This window comes from Oncorhynchus kisutch, linkage group LG16, assembly GCF_002021735.2.
Source record: "Oncorhynchus kisutch isolate 150728-3 linkage group LG16, Okis_V2, whole genome shotgun sequence".
Classification (NCBI taxonomy): domain Eukaryota; kingdom Metazoa; phylum Chordata; class Actinopteri; order Salmoniformes; family Salmonidae; genus Oncorhynchus; species Oncorhynchus kisutch.
This window is the reverse complement of record NC_034189.2, coordinates 39,914,200-39,939,974: the sequence shown is the minus strand read 5'-3', so window position 1 is coordinate 39,939,974 and position 25,775 is coordinate 39,914,200. Positions and strand designations below refer to the sequence as shown.

Below are 25,775 nucleotides of genomic sequence, written 5' to 3'. Positions count from 1 at the left end.
CTCCACACACAGAGATGCATACAGAGCTCTCCCTCGCCCTCCATTTGGCAAATCTGACTATCATTCTATCCTCCTGATTCTGGCTTACAAGCTAAAATGAATGCAGGAAGCACCAGTGACTCGGTCAATAAAAAAGTGATCAAATGAAGCAGATGCTAAGCTACATGACTGTTTTGCTAGCACAGACTGGAATATGTTCCGAGATTCTTCCTATGGCATTGAGGAGTACACCGCATCAGTCATTGGCTTCATCAATAAGTGCATTGATGACGTCGTCCCCACAGTGAATGTGCGTACATACCCCAACCAGAAGCCATGGATTACAGGCAACATCCGCACTGAGCTAAAGGCTAGAGCTGTTGCTTTCAATGAGCGGGACATACACCCGGAAGCTTATAAGAAATCCTGCTATGCCCTCCGATGAACCATAAAACAGGCGAAGTGTCAACACAGGACTAAGATCAATCGTACTACACAGGTTCCGACGCTCGCCGGATGTGACAGGGCTTGCAACCATTACAGACTACAAAGGGAAGCACAGTCGAGAGCTGCTCAGTGACACGAGCCTACCAGACGAGCTAAACTACTTCTATGCTTGCTTCGAGGCAAATAACACTGAAACATGCATTAGAGCACCAGCTGTTCCGGGACGACTGGATGAATCACGCTCTCCGCAGCCGATGTGAGTAAGACCTTTAAACAGGTCAACAATCACAAGGCTGGAGGGCCAGACGGATGACCAGGACGTGCACTGTGAGCATGCACTGACCAACTGGCAAGTGTCTTCACTGACATTTTCAACCTCTCCCTGTTCGAGTCTGTAATACCAACATGTTTCAAGCAGACCACCATAGTCCCTGTGCCCAAAAACACTAAGGTAACCTGCCTAAATGACTACCAACCCATAGCACTCACGTCTGTAGCCATGAAGTACTTGAAAGGCTGGTAATGGCTCACATCTACACCATTATCCCAGAAACCCTAGAACCACTTCAATTTGCATACCGCCCAAACAATTCCACAGATGATGCAATCTCTATTGCACTCCACACTGCTCTTTCCCACCTGGACAAAAGGAACACCTATGTGAGAATGCTTTTCATTGACTATGGCTCAGCGTTCAATACCATAGTGCCCTCAAAGCTCATCAATAAGCTAAGGACCCTGGGACTAAACACCTTCCTTTGCAACTGGATCCTGGACTTCCTGACGGGCCGCTCCCAGGTTGTAAGGGTAGATAACAACACACCCGCCAAGCTGATCCTTAACACAGGGGTCCCTCAGGGGTGCGTGCTCACTCCCCTCCTGTACTCCCTGTTCACTCATGACTGCACGGCCAGGCACGACTCCAACACCATCATTAAGTTGCCAATGACACAACAGTGGTAGGCCTGATCACCAACAACGACGAGACAGCCTATAGGGAGGAGGTCAAAGACCTGGCCGTGTGGTAGCGGGACAACAACCTCTCCCTCATCAAGACAAAGGAGATGATTGTGGACTAAAGGAAAAGGAAGACTAAGCACGACTAAGCACTACACGGCTGTAGTGGAGCAAGTTGAGAGCTTTAAGTTCTGGTGTCCACATCACCAACAAACTAACATGGTCCAAGCACACAAGACACATAAGACAGTCGTGAAGAGGGCACGACAAAACCTATTCCCCCTCAGGAGACTGAAAAGATTTGGTATGGGTCCTCAGATCCTCAAAAGGTTCTACAGCTGCACCATCGAGAGCATCCTGACTGGTTGCATCACTGCCTGGTATGGCAACTGCTCGGCCTCCAACCACAAGGTACTACAGAGGGTAGTGCGTACAGCCCAGTATATCACTGGGGCCAAGCTTCCTGCCATCCAGGACCTCTATACCAGGCGGTGTCAGAGGAAGACCCTAAAAATTGTCAAAGACTCCAGCCACCCTAGTTTTTTTTCTTTCTTTTTTTCCAGTCACCCTAGTTATAGACTGTTCTCTCTGCTACCGCACTGCAAGAGGTACCGGAACTAGGTCCAAGAGGCTTCTAAACATCTTCTACCCCCAAGCCATAAGACTCCTGAACATCTAATGAAATGGCTACCCATACTATTTGCATTGCTCCCCCTCTTTTATGCTGCTGCTACTCCCTGTTATTATCTATGTATAGTAACTTTAATAACTCTACCTACATGTACATATTACCTAAATTACCTCGACTAACCGGGTGCCCCCGCACATTGACTCTGTACCGGTACCCCCTGTATATAGTCTTGCTATTGTTATTTTACTGCTGCTCTTTAACTACTTGTTACTTTTATTTCTTATTCATATTTTTAAACTGCATTGTTAGTTAGGGGCGTGTAAGTAAGCATTTCACTGTAAGGTCTACACCTGTTGAATTTGGCGCATTTGACTAATACAATTTTATTTGCAATGTCCTGTTTTTATTTTCTTGCAGCTCTCTATGGGTCATTCTACCCCCTTCCTCTTCACCCTCAGGCCCCCAAGGGGATCCACCTCCAGCAGGTGTAAAAGCAACAGCCACATACCTCTCCTCACCTCTCCTCTCCTATACCCATCTCTCCTCCGCTCTCCAAAAATAAACATTTATATTTATATTGAAAATGTTGTTTGAGATTACTTTTGAAATAAATAGGTGGTCTAGATAGATTTACTGTATATTCTAGTTAGATGTCTACTAAGTTGGTCTAGATTCTAGAACTTGAGATAGCAAGCTAACAAGCTTGTGTTTGCAGAGCGGCACCAGAATTAAAAGCACATATTACCTTTTGTAAATATAAAAACGAAAAATAGTTTTCTGTTTCAGGAGCCATCCTGGATAAATACTAAAAGAGCACATTTTCCATAAGCTGTAGGTAGGACTCTGGTCTAAATGGATAGTTCAGAGCTTCTGCACTTTTCTATAAACTTTAGGAAACACAATACTGTATATGGTCTATACTTGACACGTACTGTAGGTTTTTCACTTATGGGTGGCACAAATTACGATATGGGGAGGGGAATTGGCAGGTATGTGCACATTTATTTGTGTAGTGTTTACTACAGATAAAAAGTGTAGTGTTTTTGCGGACATTACTATAATACTTACTACAGTGTTAATTTTTGCAGATAATACTGTAGTATTTACTATAGTATTCTACGGTATACTACAGTTTACTATATAATTATATAGTAAGATCTGTAGTATTCTATAGTAAACTGTAGTATTATATAGTAAACTGTATTCTATAGTAAACTGTAGTAATATATTAAACTGTAGTATTCTATAGTAAACTGTAGTATTCTATAGTAAACTGTATGGTCATATATTCAACTGTAATATTCTATAGTAAACTGTAGTATTTATTATGTGGGGGAAAAGTAGGTGCAGACACTTATGGCTCCAATATTACTTGTGGGTAGAGGTGTATCACACATAACTGTGTGTGTGTGTGTGTGTGTGTGTGTGTGTGTGTGTGTGTGTGTGTGTGTGTGTGTGTGTGTGTGTGTGTGTGTGTGTGTGTGTGTGTGTGTGTGTGTGTGTGCGTGTGTGTGTGTGCCAACCTGAGCCTGGCCCCTTAGTGTATCATGTGTCAAGTGACAAATCATCTGAGGGCCGGAAACAGCTGTTCTAATTTGGGAATTTTGAGAGTTGGTCATTTCCTATGAAAATTGAGAAGGCAGTGAGGCACTCCACTAGTCACTCTCCACACTCCGCAGCATCTCATCCCCACCGCAGTCCATGAGTAAGTAATACACACCCCATTAGTCAGAGCTTTCAGGTTTCACTGTGTCAAGGGTTTACAGAGAGAGTGGAGATTAGTTCGCTATCTAAAACCTTGCAATTTGAGATTTAGACTACATTTAGCTAGTGCTGTGTACTTGTACTCTTTACTGTCTGTATCAGTCTAATCTCACAGTGGAAAGCAGACCGTGTTTGATTTGAGTGGCATTTCTTCAAACTACATGTGGAAAGAAAATTTACGGCCGTTTTCCAGCTGTCTGTCAAACGGGTCTCCGCCCCTTTAATCATACCATTGGTTTAATTTGCACATGGGGTGTTTAGTCATTGGTCTGTTTTTTGTCAACACAAAGCATCCCCACTTCTCCCTTGCCCTGTCTGTGTGTTGTTGAACTGGGTGAGGTTCTACTTGCGAACGAAGGAGAGAAGTAAATTATTTAAATGTCTCATATCTTTCTTGCTAGCCAACTAGCTTCCTAGGACGGAAGTTAAGCTAGCGAGACAACACGAGACCCCCTAACTACTCAAGCGGAGGCTCGTACGGAAACGGACAGTATGAGTTTGTAGTTTGACATTAGCTAGCTAACGTTGGTCATTCATTCAGACGTGAGGTGTGGGATGCTTTTCTTTTGTGTTTAGCTATAGCTACTCCGTTTGCTATGGCTAGCTCGCTTCTGCATTTGACAGCAGTGACCGCTCGAGCTACATCATGCGATTCCGCATGGATATGATCGTCACCTGTTTTCCAGCAATCAATACAAATAAGATGCTCGCTTGTCCAAGGGAAGTAGCCACATTTGATTTAAAACCGTAGTTGGTATTAGGGAATAAGGCGGACACTGATCTCGAGAATTGGCTACTGTAGCCGTCATTGGCTATCTATCCTCGGCGAAACCGGTTTGGTAAAGTGGCTAAAGTGATTGCTAGCATAGCTACATTTGGATGCATACGGAAAATGGCATCAACAAAGGCAAAGGTTGGGATAATTAATGAAAGCAACTCCATTCGCGAGAGTGCCAAGACCTGCGCGAGCAGTCCCATGTTGTTGGCCGGAGCAGCATCGTTAACGTTGAACAACAGGACATACTCACTCGATGACCTGGACACCATTTCCACAGTTGGTAAGTTTAGGCAGCAAGACCGTATGTTACAGTACACACACTGGTGAAACTGGTCTGTCTACCACAGGGCTTCTCACACTATCCAGGCCCATCAACTAGGCTATAGGGCATAAGCTACTACTGGTACATGTGTGGCTCGTGCAGAACAGCACAAGCAATGAAATCCAAGGCGACTATGTGATCAGCCATTTCATGGAATATGACATGGGGATATGCTGACATCATTCAACTCTTGAGTCAGAAGATAGCTGTCATGACTCTGTTCGCTCTGCTACTTAATCTGTCAACCGGAAGTGGACAAGGCCGTTCTCGGTTTCAGTCAAGCTCACCCATAGGTTTATGGCCCGCTCTCTGGCCAATCATTGAGGAATTCATGATCCCACACAGTTGCTGGGATGGTCAACATTTTCTTGACATGGCATTAGGGGAAATATCTGTGTGCATCTCAGGGATCAAGAAGGATTAATGGTTTCATTGCACACGTGGAATAACCAGCTTGAGAAGTGAAAGCTTAATGGAGGAAACCCTTTGCACGAGTTTAGAGGATTTTTTTTTTTTTAAAGGAACTAGCTATATTAGTAAGGTGAGGTGTCAGATGTTCCTGTTGTTATTGTGAGCAGTGCCCTGTGAATGTCAAAGTTCATGTTTGGTTCTGCTCACTCTTGTCTGGGCATGTAAGTCCTTTCACTGCATGGGTAATGTGTCAGCAGACTCAGCTGTTGAACTGTTTTTTTTTTTTCTCACATGGGTGGAGTCCACTCTGTGGTGAGTCTAATGCCAGAAACCAAGAATGTTAAAACAACATGCACTACTTCAAGACTGAACACAGGCTTCTGATCACAAAAACCACTTAGTCTTTTACAGCGCTCTCATATTTGATTCATGACGAGGAGGACACTTGGCTAATAGAGAATTCCCATCTCATTCTAAGCCCACGTGATCTGGGAAAGCATGAAGCTTAAAATCCCAAGATAAAATCATCCAAATATGCAAAACCTTTTGTTAGATGATGATGAGAGGGATTTACTGCTTATGGCAAATCAGTTACATGTCTTGAGGACTGCTTTTGTCTAATGGTCATTGGAATAATGAGGCACCTGGCTCTCACATGACATTTGAAGCTTACAGGCATTTTGCCCATCTTTCGTGCATATTAAATTTTTCTTTTTCAAAATTTTTCTAATTTTTCTATGCTAAGCCTACATCAAGATACGTGGCCGCTGGCCAAGTGCATTGAGTAGCATCAACAAGCTAGGCTCTTATTATTCCACGTCTGGCCTTGTTCCATCAAATATGTAGTGCCATTCAAATCAAATAAAAACATGGCCCTATCTATTTCTGCTCCCACAAAATTAGAACAAGAAACATTCTGTATTCTATTCAAATACATGTAAGCTAACATCCAGCAGACCAAGAACCTGACCAAATAACACACCGTAGCTGTGAAAATAAGTGTCAGTGTTTCTCACTAATTGATTTGATTCAGGTGTGGAGAAAAAAAATAGGTCAGCTATTTTACCCTTTTTTTCCAAGTTGGCTAGATCTCTGGTTTGTTTCCATGAAACATACCTCACGTTGGTGTTGAGAGAAGCATCCATTTTGTGCCATTTGTTATCACATATCCTAGCTGTTTTTCTTTCTTTTTTTGGAAACACTTCAGTATTCAGTACACTGTTCAAGTAATCAGTGCAGTATTTGGTGCATATCACCTAGCCTCAGGCGTTGCTCTATTGGAGAGAAAAGGACAAACCAGGCGTGACCTACTTGCAGGGGAAAACCTGTGTCACATGTCCAAAATCATGGGACATTTCTGGTGGTAATCACTCAATTTGATGAAAATAGTATATACATGCACACATCTAAAAATGCAACAGGAACTACAAAATCAGTGGAAGAAAACTGTCAGTTGCTTCCACAGGAAGATTAGGCTACTTGAGGGAGCAACAAACGGTGATCGGAAAATGACATTTCCCAATGTCTTTACTGTGCAGACAGGTAGTAGTCCTAATCTCTCTAGACAGTTGGCTTCTGCGGCAAGGGTTCCTGAATAGAAACAAAATATTGATTGAGCTGTTGCCTAAAGACTACGCACATATCATTATTAGTTCATTTATATTGAGCAAGGTGCTCAATATAAAATATTTTATTTAGCTGTTTTTAGTGTCGGCCTAAAGCCTGCTTGTTGGAAATCTCTAGATAAGTAGTACTAGGCCCATGAGGAGAGGACAAACATCCATAGAATATCCATCTGATTGTGCTGAGTGTACAAGAACATATCTGCCTTGAGGCGAAATATTACACCAGCAATGTTTTCAGATATAGGAGTGCAGCTGAACTCAGAGTCAAACCTGACCGTTGTCTAACCTCTGTCTTATCATATATTGGGGTGGCAGGGTAGCCTAGTGGTTATTGTTGGACTAGTAACCAGAAGGTTGCAAGTTCAAACCCCCGAGCTGACAAGGTACAAATCTGTCGTTCTGCCCCTGAACAGGCAGTTAACCCATTGAAAATAAGAATTTGTTCTTAACTGACTTGCCTATTTAAATAAAGGTAAAAAAATATATATATATATGATGAGTAAAAAGACAAAGAAAGGGTTTGGGCTTTGTTTGTTTGCTTGCTTGCTCCTATTAGATTACCATGGAGACTGAGAACAGGGAAGGAGAAAGACCCCTTGTACGAGGTAAGCCCAAACGTGCTAGCCAACATTCCATGACTCTATCGGGGGATTGTGAGTCCATCTCTCTGTTTGCTCTGTTTGTCTACTCCCTCTCTCCTTACTCACAGTGAAATATGACTAGACATAGGGTGTTATTTTGTACTCCTCTTGACCTGGAGATGGGAATAGAGAAACAATCTGAATTGTTAACCTGAAATAATGAGCTCAGACTCAGATTGAGAAGACAACTCAAAGAATCTTGGCCAGTTCTTCCAGATTCAACCTCTTTAATTGATGGACGGGTTGAAGACATGTCAGAGAGAATTGAATGTCAAAAACATTGCAAATATAGCATTCTGATGTCATGATCTGACATAACCACAGATCAATTCTTGATTATCAAATTGTATTTGTCACACGTGCCGAATACAACAGGTGTGTAGACCTTACAGTGAAATGCTTACTTACAAGCCCTTAACCAACAATGCAGTATTAAGAAAAATAAGTGTTACGTAAAAAATAATTGTGGTTGATTTGTTGCAGAAATAATCTGAATTGAATGTTGCTCTATGACATTGGGGTGTGTGTGTGTGACAGAGAACTTAACGCCTTCTCTAATGACTGTTCCTCTCCTTGCTTCAGGCACAGGGACCTTTGGCAGGGTGTTCCTGGTGAAAGACAAGAAGAGCAGGGCGTTCTACGCTCTAAAGGCTATGAAGATCCCCGACGTGATCAGGCTCAAGCAGGAGCAGCACGTCCACAACGAGAAGGAAGTCCTGACCGAAGTCAACCACCCCTTCCTCATCAGACTGTGAGTGTCTGATCACCTCAACACCACATAGCATAAATGGCTATGTTTTGTTAAGTTATGCTATCATGACATAAAGTGAAGGAAGTCGTGACCGAAGTCAACCTCCACTTCCTCATCAGACTGTGAGTGTCTGATTACCTCAACACCATCATCAGCCACTGATCTGCTGGAGGTGGATTTAATATACACTACCGTTCAAAAGTTTAGGGTCCCTTAGAAATGTCCTTGTTTTTGAAAGAAAAGCTAAAAATAATGTGTCCATTAAAATAACATCAAATTGATCAGAAATACAGTGTAGACATGGTTAATGTTGTAACTGACTATTGTAGCTGGAAACGGCAGATTTTTTTATGGAATATCTACATAGGCTTACAGAGGCCCATTATCAGCAACCATCACCCCTGGTTTCAAATGGAAAGTTGTTAGCTAATCCAAGTTTATAATTTTAAAAGGCTAATTGATCATTAGAAAACACTTTTTTGCACAACTGAGCAAGAAGACAAGTTAGAGTGCCTAGTTTGAGAAACAGGTGCCTCACAAATCCTCAACTGTCAGCTTCATTAAATAGGACCAGCAAAACACCAGTCTCAACGTCAACAGTGGAATGCTGGCCTTGGTGTTTTGCAGGTACTCTTTAATGAAGCTGCCAGTTGAGAACTTGTGAGGCTTCTGTTTCTCAAACGAGACACTCTAATGTACTTGTCCTCTTGCTCAGTTGTGCACCGGGGCCTCCCACTCCTCTTTCTATTCTGGTTAGAGACTGTTTGCGCTGTTCTGTGAAGGGAGTAGTAATCAGCGTTCTACGAGATCTTCAGTTTCTTGGCAATTTCTCGCGTTGTATAGCCCTCATTTCTCAGAACAAGAATAGAATGACGAGTTTCAGAAGAAAGTTCTTGCTTTCTGTCCATTTTGAGCCTGTAATCAAACCAACAAATGCTGATGCTCCAGATACTCAGTCTATAGAAGGCTAGTTTAATTGCGTCTTTAATCAGAACAACAGTTTTCAGCTGTGTTAACATAATTGCAAAAGTGTTTTCTAATCGTCAATAAACCTGTTAAAATGATCAACTTTGATTAGCTAACACAACTTGCCATTGGAAAACAGAGGTGATGGTTGCTGATAATGGGCCTCTGTACACCAATGTAGATATTCCATAAAAATCTGCCGTTTCCAGCTACACTAGTCATTTACAACATTAACAATGTCTACTCTGTATTTCTGATCAATTTGATGTTATTTTAATGGACAAAAAATGTGCTTTTCTTTCAAAAACAAGGACATTTCTAAGTGACCCCAAACATTTGAACGGTAGTGTATAAATAATACATATGCCATTAAGCAGAAGTATTTTTCCATGGTGACCTCCCCTACAGTGAGTGTTTACGTTTCTATTATATGTATGTGATTAGGGGTATTGAAAACCCACGACCTTGGTGTTGATTGCACCACGCTCTTACCGACTAAGCCACACAGGGCCACTTTCCACTTGTCCTCTACAACTGTTTTGACAAGGTCCATGCCACATACTATAAGCTGAGCAAACACTGCCCAGACTACCGTTTAGTTTAGCTCTCTACATCCAATCACTGTTACCCGACAAATATTTGTGTTTGAATAGAGTCACCTTGTTCAAATGTACCAGTGTGTTTATTTCCTGTTCATACCTTCCAGGTTCTGGACCCACCATGACGATCGTTTACTATACATGCTGATGGACTACGTTCCAGGAGGGGAGCTGTTCAGTTACCTCCGTAGCCGCGGGCGCTTCAGCAACACCACGGGCCTCTTCTACTCCACGGAGATCGTGTGTGCCATCGAGTACCTCCACTCCAAAGAGATTGTCTACCGAGACCTGAAGCCGGAGAATATACTGCTGGACAGCGAGGGACACATCCGCCTCACGGACTTCGGCTTCGCTAAGAAGCTCTCGGACAGGTATGATGTCATGCCGTAGAGTGCAACTTTGTTGTCCGTCGAGATGGAAATGTCTCTGTGGACTGTGTTATTATATTTCCAGCCTCCCTGAGACCGCACACACACACACACACACAGAGAAACACATACCCAAGAGACTGGAAGCAGCACAGGGTCAGCCGCAGAGCAGCGTCCCAGTATGAGCTGTTCGTCCCCACAGGTATCATTCCATCTGGGAGCAGGTATACTGCACTGCCAGGACATCCTTAATTGTTAGACACTATGCCCTCTAACAAGTCATAACCAGGATATTATTAGACTGCCATGTTAATTGCGGGAGTGAATGCTGTTTGTTTTTCTGTCTCATTGTAAGACTATATCACGTTTAGGAATTGTAGCCATACAGACACATTTGCCTGATTGGCACAGTAGGGATATAGATAACCTTCCGGGAGTTGTTATATTACACGGGCATACAATATTCACAGAATGTATGGAGGGGAATCCTCGCTCTAAGACGGAATCCCAAAACATGAGGGAAAAATGCAGAGCTGAGATGAAATTGCCGTTATTTCGTTTTTCTATTCGCATTACAAGCAGCTAGTCCTCTTCGGTAACCTCAGTAGGATTGGAAGGCTGCAGCACTCAGGTTAAAAGAGTTTTGTATCTGCAGTGCAGTAGCGTAGTGATACTGCAGTAGCGCTAGTGTTTTGCAGGGAGCCTCGCTGTACACAAACCTGACCCACTGACATGTAAACAGAATGGACTAAGATTACATTTTCTCCCGCCGGGAGAGTAAAACAGAGTTAGAGTAGATGTGTCTCTGATGTGCAACTTGTGACCCACTTAAAGAAATGGAAGGCAAAAGAAATTGCCTCGAATGCGGCGAGAGTGTGAAGAACAAACGAATGAGCGAGCTGGCTGCCTTGCCACTGGTGTGTGTGATCAGTTTAGAAGGTGAAACATTATCACACCACACTGTTGATGCTTCCACAGTGCCACCTAGTGGCACAATAGAATGAACCCGCTTTAGTTTCTAGGATGTGCTCAGAGGTTACCGGTTTATGAGACTAACTTTCCCAGTCGTAGAGCAGCACTCTGTCCAGAGAGTACTCTGAGTCTGAGGTAGGTACTGTATGCCTATCTGATAAAGGTTTCAATGCGACCAAAAAACATCTATAATTACAATGCAAGCTGCATTTTCCACATTGCAACCAAAGTGTCCTGTTCTCGTTCACTTCAAAATGTATAATAAAGATGGAAATGAAATCAGGGACCTTGAGCCTGCCCCTTAAACAGAGTAACTATTTGCATACAAATGAACCATCACCACGGCAACTGAACAAGAGTTATATTCCAGAGGGCCATTTTTTATAAATGTTTTATTCAGAACATTAGAACATCTGATAAAAATTATAATTTGTTGTGTCATATTGTGCTCCCCAGTTTAGATTCTCTCCCTGGCCTGATTATAGTGATCCAGGGTTTTATGTCCTCCATACAGTGTTAATCAGCTGTACTATTGAACCAAAGACATTGATCTACCAATAACACAACCAGAACCAATCCTTCCAGCAAACTAAAGCTCCGTCACTCTGTTGGATCCAAATACCATCCGATAGTACTGTGAGATCAGGCTACACACGTTGTGTTAGTTATACCATATCAGTGTACATACTACTGTGAGATCAGCCTGCATAGGCTACACTACTACTGACTGAAGGACCAGTCGACTGACAGCTGATACTATTGTGAGAGCAACCTACATACAGGACACTACTATAAAATGGCAGGGTGATTACTTCACAAGACTGGGGTTGTCCTTCCCTGTATGTAACAGAAGTCTCCTCTTCTAGGGTGAACTCATTGGAATGTGCAGTGTGTGTGCTGCGTACAGGGTGACCCTTGGGGAAACCTAGGCTTAGAAGGATCATCAGTCAGACATGATTGGCCACACAGCCAAAATAAGCGTTGTATGTGTGCGCATGTTCCTGTGTTCTGTTGGTGTCACGTAACATCTAGAATTGAAGTAGTTCAAACTGATATTGTTTCTCTTTTGTCTCTTTCGGTGTCTCTCCATCCAGGACGTGGACTCTGTGTGGAACCCCGGAGTACCTGGCCCCAGAGGTCATCCAGAGCAAAGGACATGGCCGGGCGGTGGACTGGTGGGCCCTGGGGATCCTCATCTTTGAGATGCTGGCTGGGTGAGTAGTTGTGTCCTGTCCTCTGACTGAATGGGAAGGACTGGTGTTGAGCTGAACTCTAGTGGCATGAGTCCTGACTGGGCAGGGGTTTAACTGAATACTGTAATGTCCCCTGACATGGCAGGGTTCAACACCAGGGGGCTCCAGTCCACCAGAGGACAAGATGACTGGGTGTTAGTAGCATGGTTTGGGGTCAATTTAATTTATATTCAGAAAGTAAACTATATTTCTCCTCATTGATTTTTAATACAAAATATTGGAATCGGAATTTCAGTTTACTTCCTGAATTGAAATAGACTAGACCCCTTTCTAGTGTAGTAGTATGTATGAAGAGTGGCTATCCTCTATGGACAATTGGCTCTCTCTATGAACATTGGGTAGTATCCAGCAGAATGTCTGTGGCGAGTCAATGGTAAGACAAGTGTGCTGTTATTCGGAGAGTTGACCTCATGAGGTTACGTCACTCTGTAGTGGGCTTAATTCCAAGACCAGCCTGCCTTTTGTTTCTGTGATGACAGAGGTGGACGGTCTTAAGGATGAAAGGAAGGTTACAGATTGAAGAAAGGTCAAAGGTAACTTATTCTGACACATTTCCACATGCGTGATCTGTGGAGACCAAGGTTTCATAATAACAAACTCTGGTGCCTTAAAGCTATGCTCTCTCATCTGAGAACCCCACTCAGTCACTCATTAATTCAAGGCCTACAGAAGTACTGCTGAAATAGGATTTCTATAGACAGGCCGTAGTTGTACCATAGCTTAACGTACCCTGGGTGTGTGTTCCAAAGTGCACTACTTTTGAACAGAATCCTGGTCAACCGTTGTGCACTACATAGGGAATAGGGTGCCATTTGGAACAGAGGCAGTGGTGCTGGGCCATTTAGCTATGGTACATCTGCAGCCTGGTGTCTATAGAAATCCTAATTCAGCAGTGTTTCTGTAGAGTACACTGGCCTTGAATGAATTAATGAATGAATGAATAAATGACTCACTGACTGAGTGGATGTCTGCTAGCAGCATATAGCATCACTCATGTGGCCGGCTGCTCTTCCGCTCCTCTTTGAGACGAGTGTACCAAGTTAAATGATTTGTTCTATATAGCCCAGCCTACACATGAGTTAAGCGCTTGCTTTTTGCTTATAATCCACATGCATTTCTGCATTTCTGTGACATAGCCTAGGCCCTACATATTTAGCCTAGTATATGTAGCCTGTGTATGCACTCACTGAACTGTGAGTCGATAAGTGTCTGCCTAGTGCCATATTATTAAGCAATAAGGCACGAGGGGGTGTGGTATATGGCCTAAATGGCCAGTATACCACGGCTAAGGGCTGTTCTTACACACGACGCACCGCGGAGTGCCTGGATACAGCCCGTAGCCATGGTATATTGGCCATATATCACAAACCCCTGAGGTGCCTTATTGCTATTTATAAACTGGTTACGAACGTAATTAAAGCAGTAAAAATTAAATGTTTTGTCATACCTGTGGTATACGCTTCTGATATACCATGGCTGTCAGCCAATCAGCATTCAGGGCTCAAACCACCCAGTTTATAATATTACATAGATAATGCATTGGCTCATACAATCCATGGAAGCAAGCGAGGAGGGCTCTGATAGCATACTGAACATAACACTATCACAGAGGTTCCCAACCAGGGGTACTAGGACCCCTGAGGGTACTTTGCCTATCCACAGGGGGTACTTGAGAAGACTCAGGAGACCATAGGCCTACTGGTAAAATGGACATGAGGGGGTAAATCAGGGGTACTCCAGCCGAGCAAAATTCAATTTGATTTTACAGTAACCGAAAAAAGGTTGGGAACCACTCCCTATCATGTGAATTAGTCGCCCCTAGAGGGCACTAGTTATTATGACCTCGGTACAGTACACAGGATGGGTTTGTGTGTGTGTTGTTTGTTTTGCTATGGAAATGTAGCATAGCCCTTGTCCCCGGAGTGGGTCAAAATGTTACATCTGAGATTTGACTTCATATCTACGCCTTTTGAATAAAATCAAAGTTGATGGGCCTACAATGCTAATTTGTTTTAAATTTTAAAATTTTTAATTTTACATATTGATTAAATCTATATGAATATAGAAACCTGCAACTCGACAAGAGTGGTAGGGAAGTTGTCAGTGAATCAGAGGTCGTTTTGTACGTGCCTCTTCACCTCACCCTAGTCTTTTCATGTACCCGTGGAGAATTCAGTGGCCTTGGCTTCTAGTGAAGAAAAATGTGACCTTCTCCATACCATTCGTCACACTGGCCTTTTGAAGTGTGCGCACACACTCGGCGCTCCAGGAGACAAAAGCTCCCTTCAGAACAACGCGCCCTAAAGGTTGACTGCCGCGTAACCGTTTTGTCAAAGGTCCTGTAGCTTCCGTAGTGGAAGAATGTAGAGGGGGGCTTCTGAAAGTTACGTGGTGTGGTAGGTTTACGCACTCAGACATCCATCCGCCCCAGGGTCCTGACTTCTGGGAATAGTCATGACGAGGTCACCTGTGCACTTAACTCAACACACACACTCAGTCCAGCCCGCTTGTATCTTACACACACACACACGCCGACACACATAGACAGTCCAGTAGGCTTGTATCATCCTGTATCTAATCCTGCCTGGAGGGGGAGCCTGCCCTCCTTAATGGAAACCGCCCTGTCTTTGTGTGTGGTCCTCCCTCACACTCACATCACAACATCTTATCTGGTCAATGTAGCCTATTCCAGGTCCATGTGAACCAGAAACAGTTTTAATTTCTCTCTTTCTTTCTGATCGGCCTAACTGTTTTTCTACAATATATGGAAGATGGATATTCTTGAGCGTCTTCTTGTCGATTCTTGCTGTAGCTGTGCTAGTTTTAAATCTACTCCTGAACACCTAGGCCTATCCTACATACGGACTATCCTAACTCCTACTAATAAACACCTAGGCCTATCCTACATACGGACTATCCTAACTCCTACATACGGACTATCCTAACTCCTACTAATAAACACCTAGGCCTATCCTACATACGGACTATCCTAACTCCTACTGCTAAACATGTTAGTAGTTCCCTGTTTTGATTTATCCTGTTTTCACCGTATCCTCCTCCCTGTGGAATCTTGGCGACACCTCAGGTGTTACGTAAACCGTAGGTTACTGTTGCATAAGAGGAGCCGAGTCTCTAGGCTCTCACTGTCCATCACCGGGGACCTAGACTAATCTACCGGCAGGCTGGTGGGGGTACCTGGAGGAGCGGGGTGGAGGGGGAGTAGTCTGCACTTGGCCTCCCTCCCTCTCTCTCTACCATCCAGTAAGAGGAGGGGCCATTAGAACAGCAGCTCTCTGTTGATTCATCCTTTGGCTCCCTTCATATTCTACCAACGCCCAGACTCTTCCTCCCCCCCTCCCTTCTGCTCTGACATTCACTGTAGAGACCTGTCCCTGCTTAAGACATCACATTCCCCTTGGCAACGAGCTTCTCCAAAGGACTTTATTCTGATCTCAGGTCATGACCAAAAAAATCTTTACCGGGCATTATTTATCCCTTCCTTATCCTGTTTGTATTAGTCATTTCAGTTTATTGACAGGTTTTGACTGATGCGTGCCGTGGTCACATGATGCAGTTCAACCTTTGATCGTTGGCAATGTGTCTTATCTGGCTTTCGTCTGACAGTCTTACTTCAATGAATCTATGACACAATTCTCTCAGGCTTTTTATGTAACAATTGCTTAACACTATGGACTACTGTATGTTTAAGCTTAAACTCTATTGGACCAGGTTCGCTACTGGAGCAGTACGGATAAATGAAAACCACACAACTTGAATAATTTAGGAAAAGAATGCCGGCTTGTATAAATAAAAAATAGTTTCAAAAGAATGAATCACCTTGAGTAAATATTGATGTGTGAAATTTGTACGATGAGCTCAATATGAATGAAATGCATCAATAGCCCAATAGACTTAGATATCGGCCGTACATCCTGCCTATAGTTTACTAGGGCCCACCCAACTCTATCTTAATCTGACGGTCACTCAGATTTCATTGTTCAATAGAAATACAGTAAACATGAATCCACAGAAAAACAACCCAATTGACAAATACGGACTTATAAACCACTATGACACGGAATCAAATGTGAGTGACTGTGCCTATCAATAAACACCGTAAGGTGTTTGAAGTGTAGCATGTGCTTAAAACAATCCCACTGCAATCAGGTCTTGCAAGAAAAATCCTATCACACCATAGTTGGCAGTGCAAATTCGGTGTTCTCCAAGGAAAATAAATCTTCGCATGCAAATCTTCTTATTGATGTCCTGGGTTCGGGCGGCTCGCCATCCTTGGTGAAAATGAATCCATAGTCACACAAAAAACCTGACCAAATCCTGGCGTCAATCTTTCCCTCAATCCCTTCACAGCTCATTTGTATAAATAAGTGAGTGTTAATATCCAGTTCTCTCTTTTTAGTTCAGTTTCATACAACTTCTCAACAATTTGAAACGTAGTTTATCTTCCATGGAATGGCGGTAGCTCTTCACATTCCGTTCTAGCTCTTTTTTTTAAATCATTTTTTTAATGCATGTTGGCGCCAACTGGTGTAGAGCGTGAGGTTAGGAGAGGGACTAAGAGAATATTGAGTTCTGATTGGCTCAAAATAAACTGCTCGTCATGCAGCTTCTGGCAGCTGATTTGTAATAGCTGTCAACTTAAACATATAGCAATATTGTATAATGTGATTGGTTACTGGAATCTCACTGGTAACGATAGGTAATCAACATTAGTTGACCTGCGTTACGTTTGTTTTGTGTTACACATCTAACAGCCTCCAGGCCCCCATTCCACTGGAGGAGGTTTCCGATTCCATTTTGACAGGCTCAGCTCGGCAGCCCCTGTGACAAACTGGTGTGATTATCCGTCTGTCTGCTGCATGTGTAATGCATTTAGCTCGGCTGGCCTGGCCCATTATGTAACGCGGCCTGCACGGTTAATGGCTTGTCCAGGCTGGAGTAGTTGCTGGGGAAGCATTCACCATTAAACCATCAAGAGTCACCAGAATGCAGCTGATTGGTCTGAGGAGCTTACGGCTCTGTACTGCACAGAGACACGTAGGCGAGTGTGTTCATACATGTGCGCAGACACACACAAACTGTAGGTTCACGTGTTTCACTGCTTTGTGTTGTTGTGTACTTTAGTGCAGCCCTTTCAATTTTCTGTTTATAGCTAGGCTTCCATCCATCAACAATCTGCATAAAAATAATATGTGCATTTTCCCGCCACATGTGTTTTCATCAAATTGATTTGTTGCGGATAACAAGCTGTGCGTGGTGACGTCGGACATATCAAAATAACTTTTGCGGTTAAATTCCCATGTAACGACAAATAAATACAGGTAAATGGGTTTCCATCTCATTTTTAACTCTACTGATGGTTTTTGTCACAAACAAATGTTGCGCTTTGTATAGCAAATGTGCCCACTCTGGTCTTGACAGCAGTCTTGACAGCTCATTTCAGTCAACAGCTAACAGAGTGCTGGTAGTCAACATAATTATGAGATTGTAATGGACCAAAAAAATAAACTGCATGCTTTCCCATGCCGTAGTGGGAGAATATTTCAACATTTTACATAATTTAGCAGACGCTCTTTAGCCGATGATCCAGAGCTACTTACAGTAGAGAGTGGATACATTTTCATACTGGACCTCTGTGGGAATCGAACCCACAACCCTGGCGTTGCAAGTGCCATGCTCTACCAACTGAGCCACACGGGAGCACACCAAATATCACCGTGTGACACTTAAGTTTACTTCAGTATAATGGTTGTCAATATTTGTGCCATAAAAGCATTTCCACTGCCATTTTTCGCCCAATCAATTTTACAGACACATCTTGTATAGCGTATTCTGCTTGGCGGACATTTAGAAAGTTTACCGACAAATTTGCTGTTTCCATCAAGCCTGTCGTGACATTTTAATCTGACGTACTTGACTCGCAAAAATCTGTTGGATGGAAACCTGGCTTTTGATGCTACTTTTTTTTTTTTTTGTGTGTGTGTTTGCCAATAGGAGCAAACATTTTGAAGGTTGAGGAGCGATGACTGTTTTCTGACATGTTCTTTAATTTTTCCCTCCAGGTACCCACCGTTTTTTGATGACAATCCTTTTGGTATTTATCAGAAGATACTCGCCGGAAAGCTGGAATTCCCGCGGCATCTGGATTTCTATGTAAAGTAAGTCGCACACACCCAAGCACAGGGGATTGTGGGTGAAATCACGGAGGGAAAGTACCCAAAGTCTACCACTACCTCGGCACAAATGTATTCCATTATGATACATAATATACGATAAGCCGTCTTATATCATTTCAACTTGAGTGGAGAATTTATGGAAGTTGTTTTTCACATCACATTTCAATCAGATTTTTAGATTTAGGTCTTGGCAAGCAGGAAACAAATGTTCCTGAGAGAAGTCTTTCTCCTGTAATTGGAAACAACCGCATGCACCACCACACACTCTCTACCATAACAAACCGCGTGTTTTGGAAATGCATTATTGCCAATACTTATGATTAGGACCTGACAATTGGAATTTGTCAGAGGTGCATTGTGAATACCTTTAGTTGTGTATGTGCATCTGGGAATGTACTACATCCTATATTTAACCTATCCAGTGTGTGTGAGACCGTGTGTGTGTGAGACCGTGTGTGTGTGAGACCGTGTGTGTGTGAGACCGTGTGTGTGTGAGACCGTGTGTGTGTGTGAGACCGTGTGTGTGTGTGAGACCGTGTGTGTGTGAGAGACCGTGTGTGTGTGAGAGACCGTGTGTGTGAGACCGTGTGTGTGAGACCGTGTGTGTGTGTGTGTGTGAGACCGTGTGTGTGTGTGTGTGTGTGAGACCGTGTGTGTGTGTGTGTGTGTGTGTGTGTGAGACCGTGTGTGTGTGTGAGACCATGTGTGTGTGTGTGTGTGTGTGTGAGACCGTGTGTGTGCCTGCCCACGCACGCAGACAACGGATCTACGTGTGTGCGCGCTAACGGCTGCGTCACACAGCGCAACCATCCTCCCAAGCGACCGGGTCAATCTGCCTCCCATGCAGAAGATGAAGAGCTAGCTACGCCTAATGTGGGGTGCAGGCCCTCACTAATGACACACCCTGCTGAGTTGGAACTCGTCCTTTTAAACCCATCAGAACCGTCACACTGCTCCTCAGAACAGCTGGGGGTTGGAGTAATGTGAGGAGATTACCGGCTTTAGGAGGAGAGGGCCTGGGACGCACTCAATCAGCTCTGACACACTGGCCCAACCGGATACCTGGGAGAGGCCACACACACACACACACACACACACGCACACACACACAGTCCCGCTGCTACATAACACACTAACAATAGAGCCCCCAAACACTTAAGCCGTCTATCTTTTGGCCACCAGACTTTTTTAAATATTCCCTCCAGCTATATCACTGTCACTTTGTCCCACTCCCATCCATCCATCAGAGTTGCCTGTCTCTGGCTCTGGCTGTGTTTGTCTGTCCATTGCAGTAACTCTTTTCTATCTCAGAGAAGATGAGACATGTTACAGTATAACTGAACAGGTGTAAGGCCAGCTTATTGTAAAGTTTTATATGCCATTCCAATGTATTTAGTAACGTCACTGTGCAGGGCTTTCTGCATGAAAAAAGTATTAGGGGGGGCGCAAAGTGTTTTTTTTCAGGCCGCCTTAATCCAAACAGAAAGAAGGAAAGATGCAAAGTGTTTTCAGTGTAAACTTAAACGACTAAAACCAGATATAAACTATGAAGAAAAGATAATGGGCCTATGTATTTTTAAATAAGAGAACTGTCGACTAACAATCACCAAAATAAAAACGAGCGAGTCAGGGGAAAATCAACAATTCAAAAAACAATGCATTCAGGAGTATTTTTGTCATGGGGCCCCCATTTGATTTTGTTATAATTTTAGAATCACTCAGCATAAGTCATGGCAAAATGTGTAGATTTGCAGGAAATGTGCTTTAAAACTGCAACAAAGCAAACGATCTCCGCCACAAGGCAAAATATGTAGAATTCCACAAATGTCGATTGGTGGCTTCACCATTGGCCACGCCCACTGCCACGCTCCTGCCACTCCCACCGCCTAAGCATTTTGATCCAGAAAAAAAGCCATGTTGTGTGGTATATTTCCATAGAAATGTACAGTGACATTGTTTGTCGATTGCATAAGATTGATTGCCCATTCTGAGACAGTTCTATCGGGCTTAAGGAAAGATGTATTTCCCCCTGAACGTTTCATAAGGCAGGCTACATGACCATATTTTTTTTTCATTTCTAAACAACTGTTGATGTTTAGAAATGTCTTTTTGTGAAGGAGACCTAGCGAGAGGTCAGCAGGAAGTCGCCAGTGGGTACATACAATTACAATGGTCAGTCACATTTTCTTTTAATCAGAGCTTTAAACTCTGATTAAAGTCTTTTTAAAGTCGCTTGTAGTTTGTTCCAGGACCAAGGAGTATTATAGGAGTCAGGATTGTTTCCCCATTTCAGTCCTTGCCCTAGGAACTGTAAAAGAGGGCACTGAATGAGAGCGGAGGCTGTCCGATTGTGAAGTTGTTGTTTGGGTTTAAGACACTAAAATGCAGATGGTCAATATTCGGCTAGTATATTTACGTCTGTGCTGGCATCTCGTTGGTTGTAATATATACGTTGGCTTTATTGAAAGCTCACTCTGTCGGCGCCGGCCGCATATCATCGGAAAACTTACACTGTCCTTTTTAAAGACAAATTCATCCCTAAAGTATGCCTACTCCAGCATCTTCATAGTTGTGAAAAGTTTCACATTAAAACCTGTCACTTTCCCTCATTTAAAAGAGAGGGAGGGAAAGAGCGAGAGAGATGTTTCTGTTTGGATGCAACTCGCATATATATATATATATATATATATATATACACACACACACAGGATGTACCGCTCTGTTACCCCATGGCACCTTTGAGTCCGTCAGGTTATCTGTTGTTCCAATGGCCAAGCTCATCCATCTTGTTGTCAGCTTTTGGATGGAAATGGACTTCTTGGCTTCTGACTGAAACTGCAGACATGCAGTAGATCTGCTGTCTGAACACACACACACACACACACACACACACACACACACACACTGCTGTCTGGAGATAGATTGTTAGTGTGAAGTCATTGTAACTCTCTACCTGACTGTCTTTCTATTGTTTTCCAGAGATCTCATCAAGAAGTTCCTCGTCATTGACCGAGCCAGGAGGTTAGGCAATATGAAGGTGAGTTTCAAGATCAAATCACTATTGGGATTTGATTTCAGAAAGGTTTATTATCCCAAGCTATACTAAAACGTTACGTGAGAACAGATACACAGTAATAATTAAACAGAATTTCAAGTATTTTGTTCACTCGGCAGGTTGTGTAGTGAGAATTCTGCAGTTTGAAGTCACCCTCTCAACACTGAGACGGGAAAGGAAAAGGCCTAGGAAGTGACTGAATGTCTGCATTTGGTTCCAATTAGCTGGATACATAGAGGAAGTTGTTGTAGAGGTAGTTTGCACCGTTATAGGGGTGGCAGGGGATGGCAGGGGTTTAGGGTGGATCACAGAAAAACACATTTCCCCTTCAGTAAGTCAGTTTAGTAGTTAATCACATGGGGTGTCGGTTCATTACTTAGTCCTGCCATTTCAGCATGACTGCATTCTATGCAAATATTAATTATATCTTGCTGGTAGCCAGGATGTCCACTGTAGTAGTAGGAGTGAAGCCAGTATGCACAAGCCATCTGCACAGGAAATGTATAGGAGGCAACAGAGAAGCTGTGTTTGCACAGTGAGAAATGGAGTCTCCCTCCACAATAAACACGGTCTCTTGGTAATGCCATATTCCCTTTTATAGTGCACTGCCTTTGAACAGGGCCCATAGTGCACTACTTTCAACCAGAGCCCTATGTCGGGAATAGGGTTCCATTTGGGACGCTGTGTCACTCAGTGGAGTGATCTGTAATTCCTCTTGTGTGAAATAATGTATTTTTACACCACTGTGATGAATTGGCTCTCCCGTCATAACAGGAGGGATTTTATTTCTTGAACTGCACAATGCTGCCCATACTACGAGACACTGAGCGGTCCAAAGTAGACGCCATGCACGTCTTTAACTCTCATGGCGAACTGATTGTTCCTTGATTGCTTGCCACCGTTGTGTGCAGTATGTGTGTGTGTGTATGCCTCAGGAACACTGCAGGCCTGGTTTGTACTCATCCACCTAAGATGGAAAGATGGCGTAAAAGAAAAAAAACAACAACTTGTATTTATCTGTTTCAGACTTCTAGTCCCTGTAGTCCACCGCCATTTTATGATTCATTCATTGGAATCGTGCATGTGTCTGGCACTGACGTTCAATCGAAGGATGATGTCTGAGTGTTTTAAATTACACCGTTCAAAGGCATGAGAGTCAATGTGGGAGTATATGAAGGCTCTTTTCAATAAAACAACTGTTGGTAAGCACAATGATTAAATAAACATAATTCAGCACACAGTCTGTTATTGACTTGTGCCTCAAAGGGTTTTCTGGGGAAAATGTGCTAGTTAGCTGACTAGCTAGCTGACTCATGGAGTGGTCTAGCCACACACTCCCAGTATACCGGGTGAATCACCACAGACACCACAAAGTGTTTAGAAGGAACGAAGTGTTTTGCTCTAATTATTCTTATTTCAAACTGTTTATTCCGTACGAGAGAAATATTTTATTTATCCTGATTCCAGATTGTGTGGAATAGACCGCCCACAGACGGCTCTGATGCACAGTGTCTTCTCTTGCAGAACGGAGCAGACGATGTGAAAAAGCACAGATGGTTCAAGTCTATAGACTGGGATGGTGTACCTCTGAGAAAACTGAAGGTCTGTCACGTTGGCGATATTACACCCACAATCATCCAGACACATCAATGGGAACACTCGTAAAACGTACACTTTATTTTCAGCATATACTGTTTTCATTAAACTCACCATTTTAGAGTTGATATACTTTTTTTTAAACACCTGCTTTTTTTTTTAGCTCTTTTTGATGTATTCATCGTCACATTATTTTTGTTCCCTCAGCCACCCATAGTTCCCAAGGTGTCCCACGAAGGTGACACGTCTAACTTTGATGCCTACCCCGAGGAAGAGTGGAAGAAAGATGCACCTGTGCCAGCAAAGGATTTAGAAATCTTCAAGAACTTCTAAAAAAAAATAAAAAATAAAGGCGGAAGTAACGACAGAAATACTTCGAGAACATATAGGTCTTGTAGAGAAAGACTCGAGAACGTTTAGATCTTGGAAAAGGTGAGTTAAACTTCTAGATGTTGAAAAAAATATATAGAAAGAGTTCTGGATCTTGCTGAATAACAGAAGGACTGGTAAATCATCTGAGATGTCACCATTTTATGGTCAGCAAGAGAACTTCTAAGCTTCCAAGTCCCAGAACTTTATCTTGCTTGAAGACATTGAAGTGTTCCACATTGGGTGGAAGAGCAGGAGAGAATTTACCTAAAAATAACTAAAAGCGTCACATCACCACACTATTTATCTATCATTAATTTATTTTAGTTTGAAAACGTTTTTTTTCCACTTAACTAAAACCTCAAGCCTCAGTCCTCAGTTTCTTTGTTTCTCTGAGCCTTCTCCTGTTATGCAAAAATAAAATGATGGTCCTCTTTGAACCAAAGGACATTGTTACTGAAATGAATATGTTTAAAATGCAATAATCAGGAATTTTTATATTTTGTTGGGCCAAAAAGGTTCCCGTTTTCTTTGTTGGAACTTGTGGGACTCAACCAACCGAGCAAAGCTTATGATCCAAAAATGATCACGCATACAGTAGACTCAGTATTGAGCTGTACAGTAAATGGAATTTACATGTGTGGTTACTACATCCTTACTTAGTAGATTGTACTGGATATTTGTCAATGAGAAAGTATGAAACTTGTACAGGAACGTACTACAATATCATGCCAAGCAAGCTTTGTAATATCATTTTATTGACTGGCCGCTAGTCAAATAGTCTGTTAAACTTGTCATTTTGAGCTGTAAGTACTTGGCTATCTATCGGCCAGACTTCCGTGCATGTGTGCATCAAGGCCAGAACAAAAAGCACTTGTAAAAGGTGCCTTTGGATGTGACATACTGTATGTCTTGTTCTTTTCTCCTGACAAGCTAGTGGTACTTTTTCCAACTTTATTTATATCACACACACTGTGCCGTTGAAAACATTGACTGTTAATAATGATATACGTGGAATAATTGTTGTGTGGAAGAAGTGTAGCTAGTTGCTATATGTGGAATTGGGTTTCCTCCCATCTTTTTCTTCCATCCACTTTGTCCTATTTTGCTGTTCACGCAATAACAGGAAATGTCCCTGTATATTGACTGGTATGTCTATCTTTCTCTAGGTCTCTTTCACGTACTATAAAGAACTGTAGAATACAGATCTCCAGCTGGTTTCATGTATAGCCAAGCAGGAAGTTGGCTTCAGGCAGCCAATAAACTTTGTCTTCTCTCCACCAATCATATCACTGGCCAGTAGAAAGCACATCATGACTAGACGCATCATAGTACAATCACAAACGGTCTCTCACACTTACTTAGTAACACTTAAGTCATTTGTGTCCCTTTTAGTAAACTTAAATTATTTGAATTGAACAATTTGGTTGCTTGTATATAATGTTTTATGTCGTTTTCTTAACCAATTATGAAACAATACTCAGTGTGAGTTTATACCAAACGGACCGAATAATTAGGACTTTTGGTCAATGCGTGTATTTCTTTGCATCTTTTTGTTGTGTATCTTAGGGAATTTGCTTTACAATCCTCAGCCTTTTGCCTTTTTTAAAGATGTTTATGTATTAGCAAAAAGAAAACGAATATGAAAGAAGAAATACTGTACTTTTAGGTCAATACAAGCAAATTATATTTTATACCCAATACCATTTTACCAATGCCTTTTGTCAAAGTGTGTAGATTTTTTTACAATTATTATTTAACAGCCTACCTTACAAACTTTGTATGGCCTTTTCATATTGTTAATGTTGCAGTACTGTATTTAACTTCTTGAGATACTGTTTAAAAGATCCACACAACCAGGATTAAAAACACCTCCTATCCACTGACTCAACAACCGATTCTCTTTCCTCTCCGAAGTGTGATTGTAATATATTGTAATGTATTAATAGCAATTGCGATACTTCGCTTTCTGATAGGCTAGGTAGAATTGTCTCCATATTGCTTACATCTATGTAATCGTTTCAGATGTAATCATTTCAGATGTATCAGAGTACTTGTGGTGGTAGGAGCCAGGGTTAGATTTGTAATTCAGAATAG

General features: G+C 42.5%; 1 protein-coding gene across 3 annotated transcripts; it reads left to right on the top strand.

Moving 5' to 3' along the window:
* The first annotated feature begins 3,647 nt into the window (after window positions 1-3,647).
* On the top strand, window positions 3,648-25,564 carry LOC109906694 (cAMP-dependent protein kinase catalytic subunit PRKX-like). 3 transcript variants are annotated; one of them, XM_020504540.2, is made up of 9 exons: window positions 3,666-3,719; window positions 7,471-7,519; window positions 8,138-8,306; window positions 9,979-10,242; window positions 12,306-12,425; window positions 18,545-18,640; window positions 21,638-21,695; window positions 23,238-23,315; window positions 23,517-25,564. In XM_020504540.2, exons 2-9 carry the CDS (start codon window positions 7,477-7,479, stop codon window positions 23,640-23,642), a joined length of 954 nt encoding a protein of 317 aa, XP_020360129.1. In that variant the 5' UTR covers window positions 3,666-3,719; window positions 7,471-7,476; the 3' UTR covers window positions 23,643-25,564. The 3 variants fall into 3 exon arrangements, with proteins under 3 accessions (XP_020360130.1, XP_020360129.1, XP_020360126.1); XM_020504541.1 differs by lacking the exon at window positions 7,471-7,519 and having other exon boundaries at window positions 3,648-3,719; XM_020504537.2 differs by lacking the exons at window positions 3,666-3,719; window positions 7,471-7,519 and adding an exon at window positions 4,030-4,836.
* Window positions 25,565-25,775: the final 211 nt, after the last annotated feature.

What these genes read in the sequence shown, in the direction of transcription:
- LOC109906694 (XM_020504537.2), top strand. Translation starts at nt 4,671, where the DNA reads ATGGCATCAACAAAGGCAAAGGTTGGGATAATTAATGAAAGCAACTCC. An exon ending in GCTAAGAAGCTCTCGGACAG is followed by an intron (nt 10,243 to 12,305) that starts GTATGATGTCAT and finishes CTCTCCATCCAG; the next exon opens with GACGTGGACTCTGTGTGGAA. An exon ending in CATCTGGATTTCTATGTAAA is followed by an intron (nt 18,641 to 21,637) that starts GTAAGTCGCACA and finishes ATTGTTTTCCAG; the next exon opens with AGATCTCATCAAGAAGTTCC.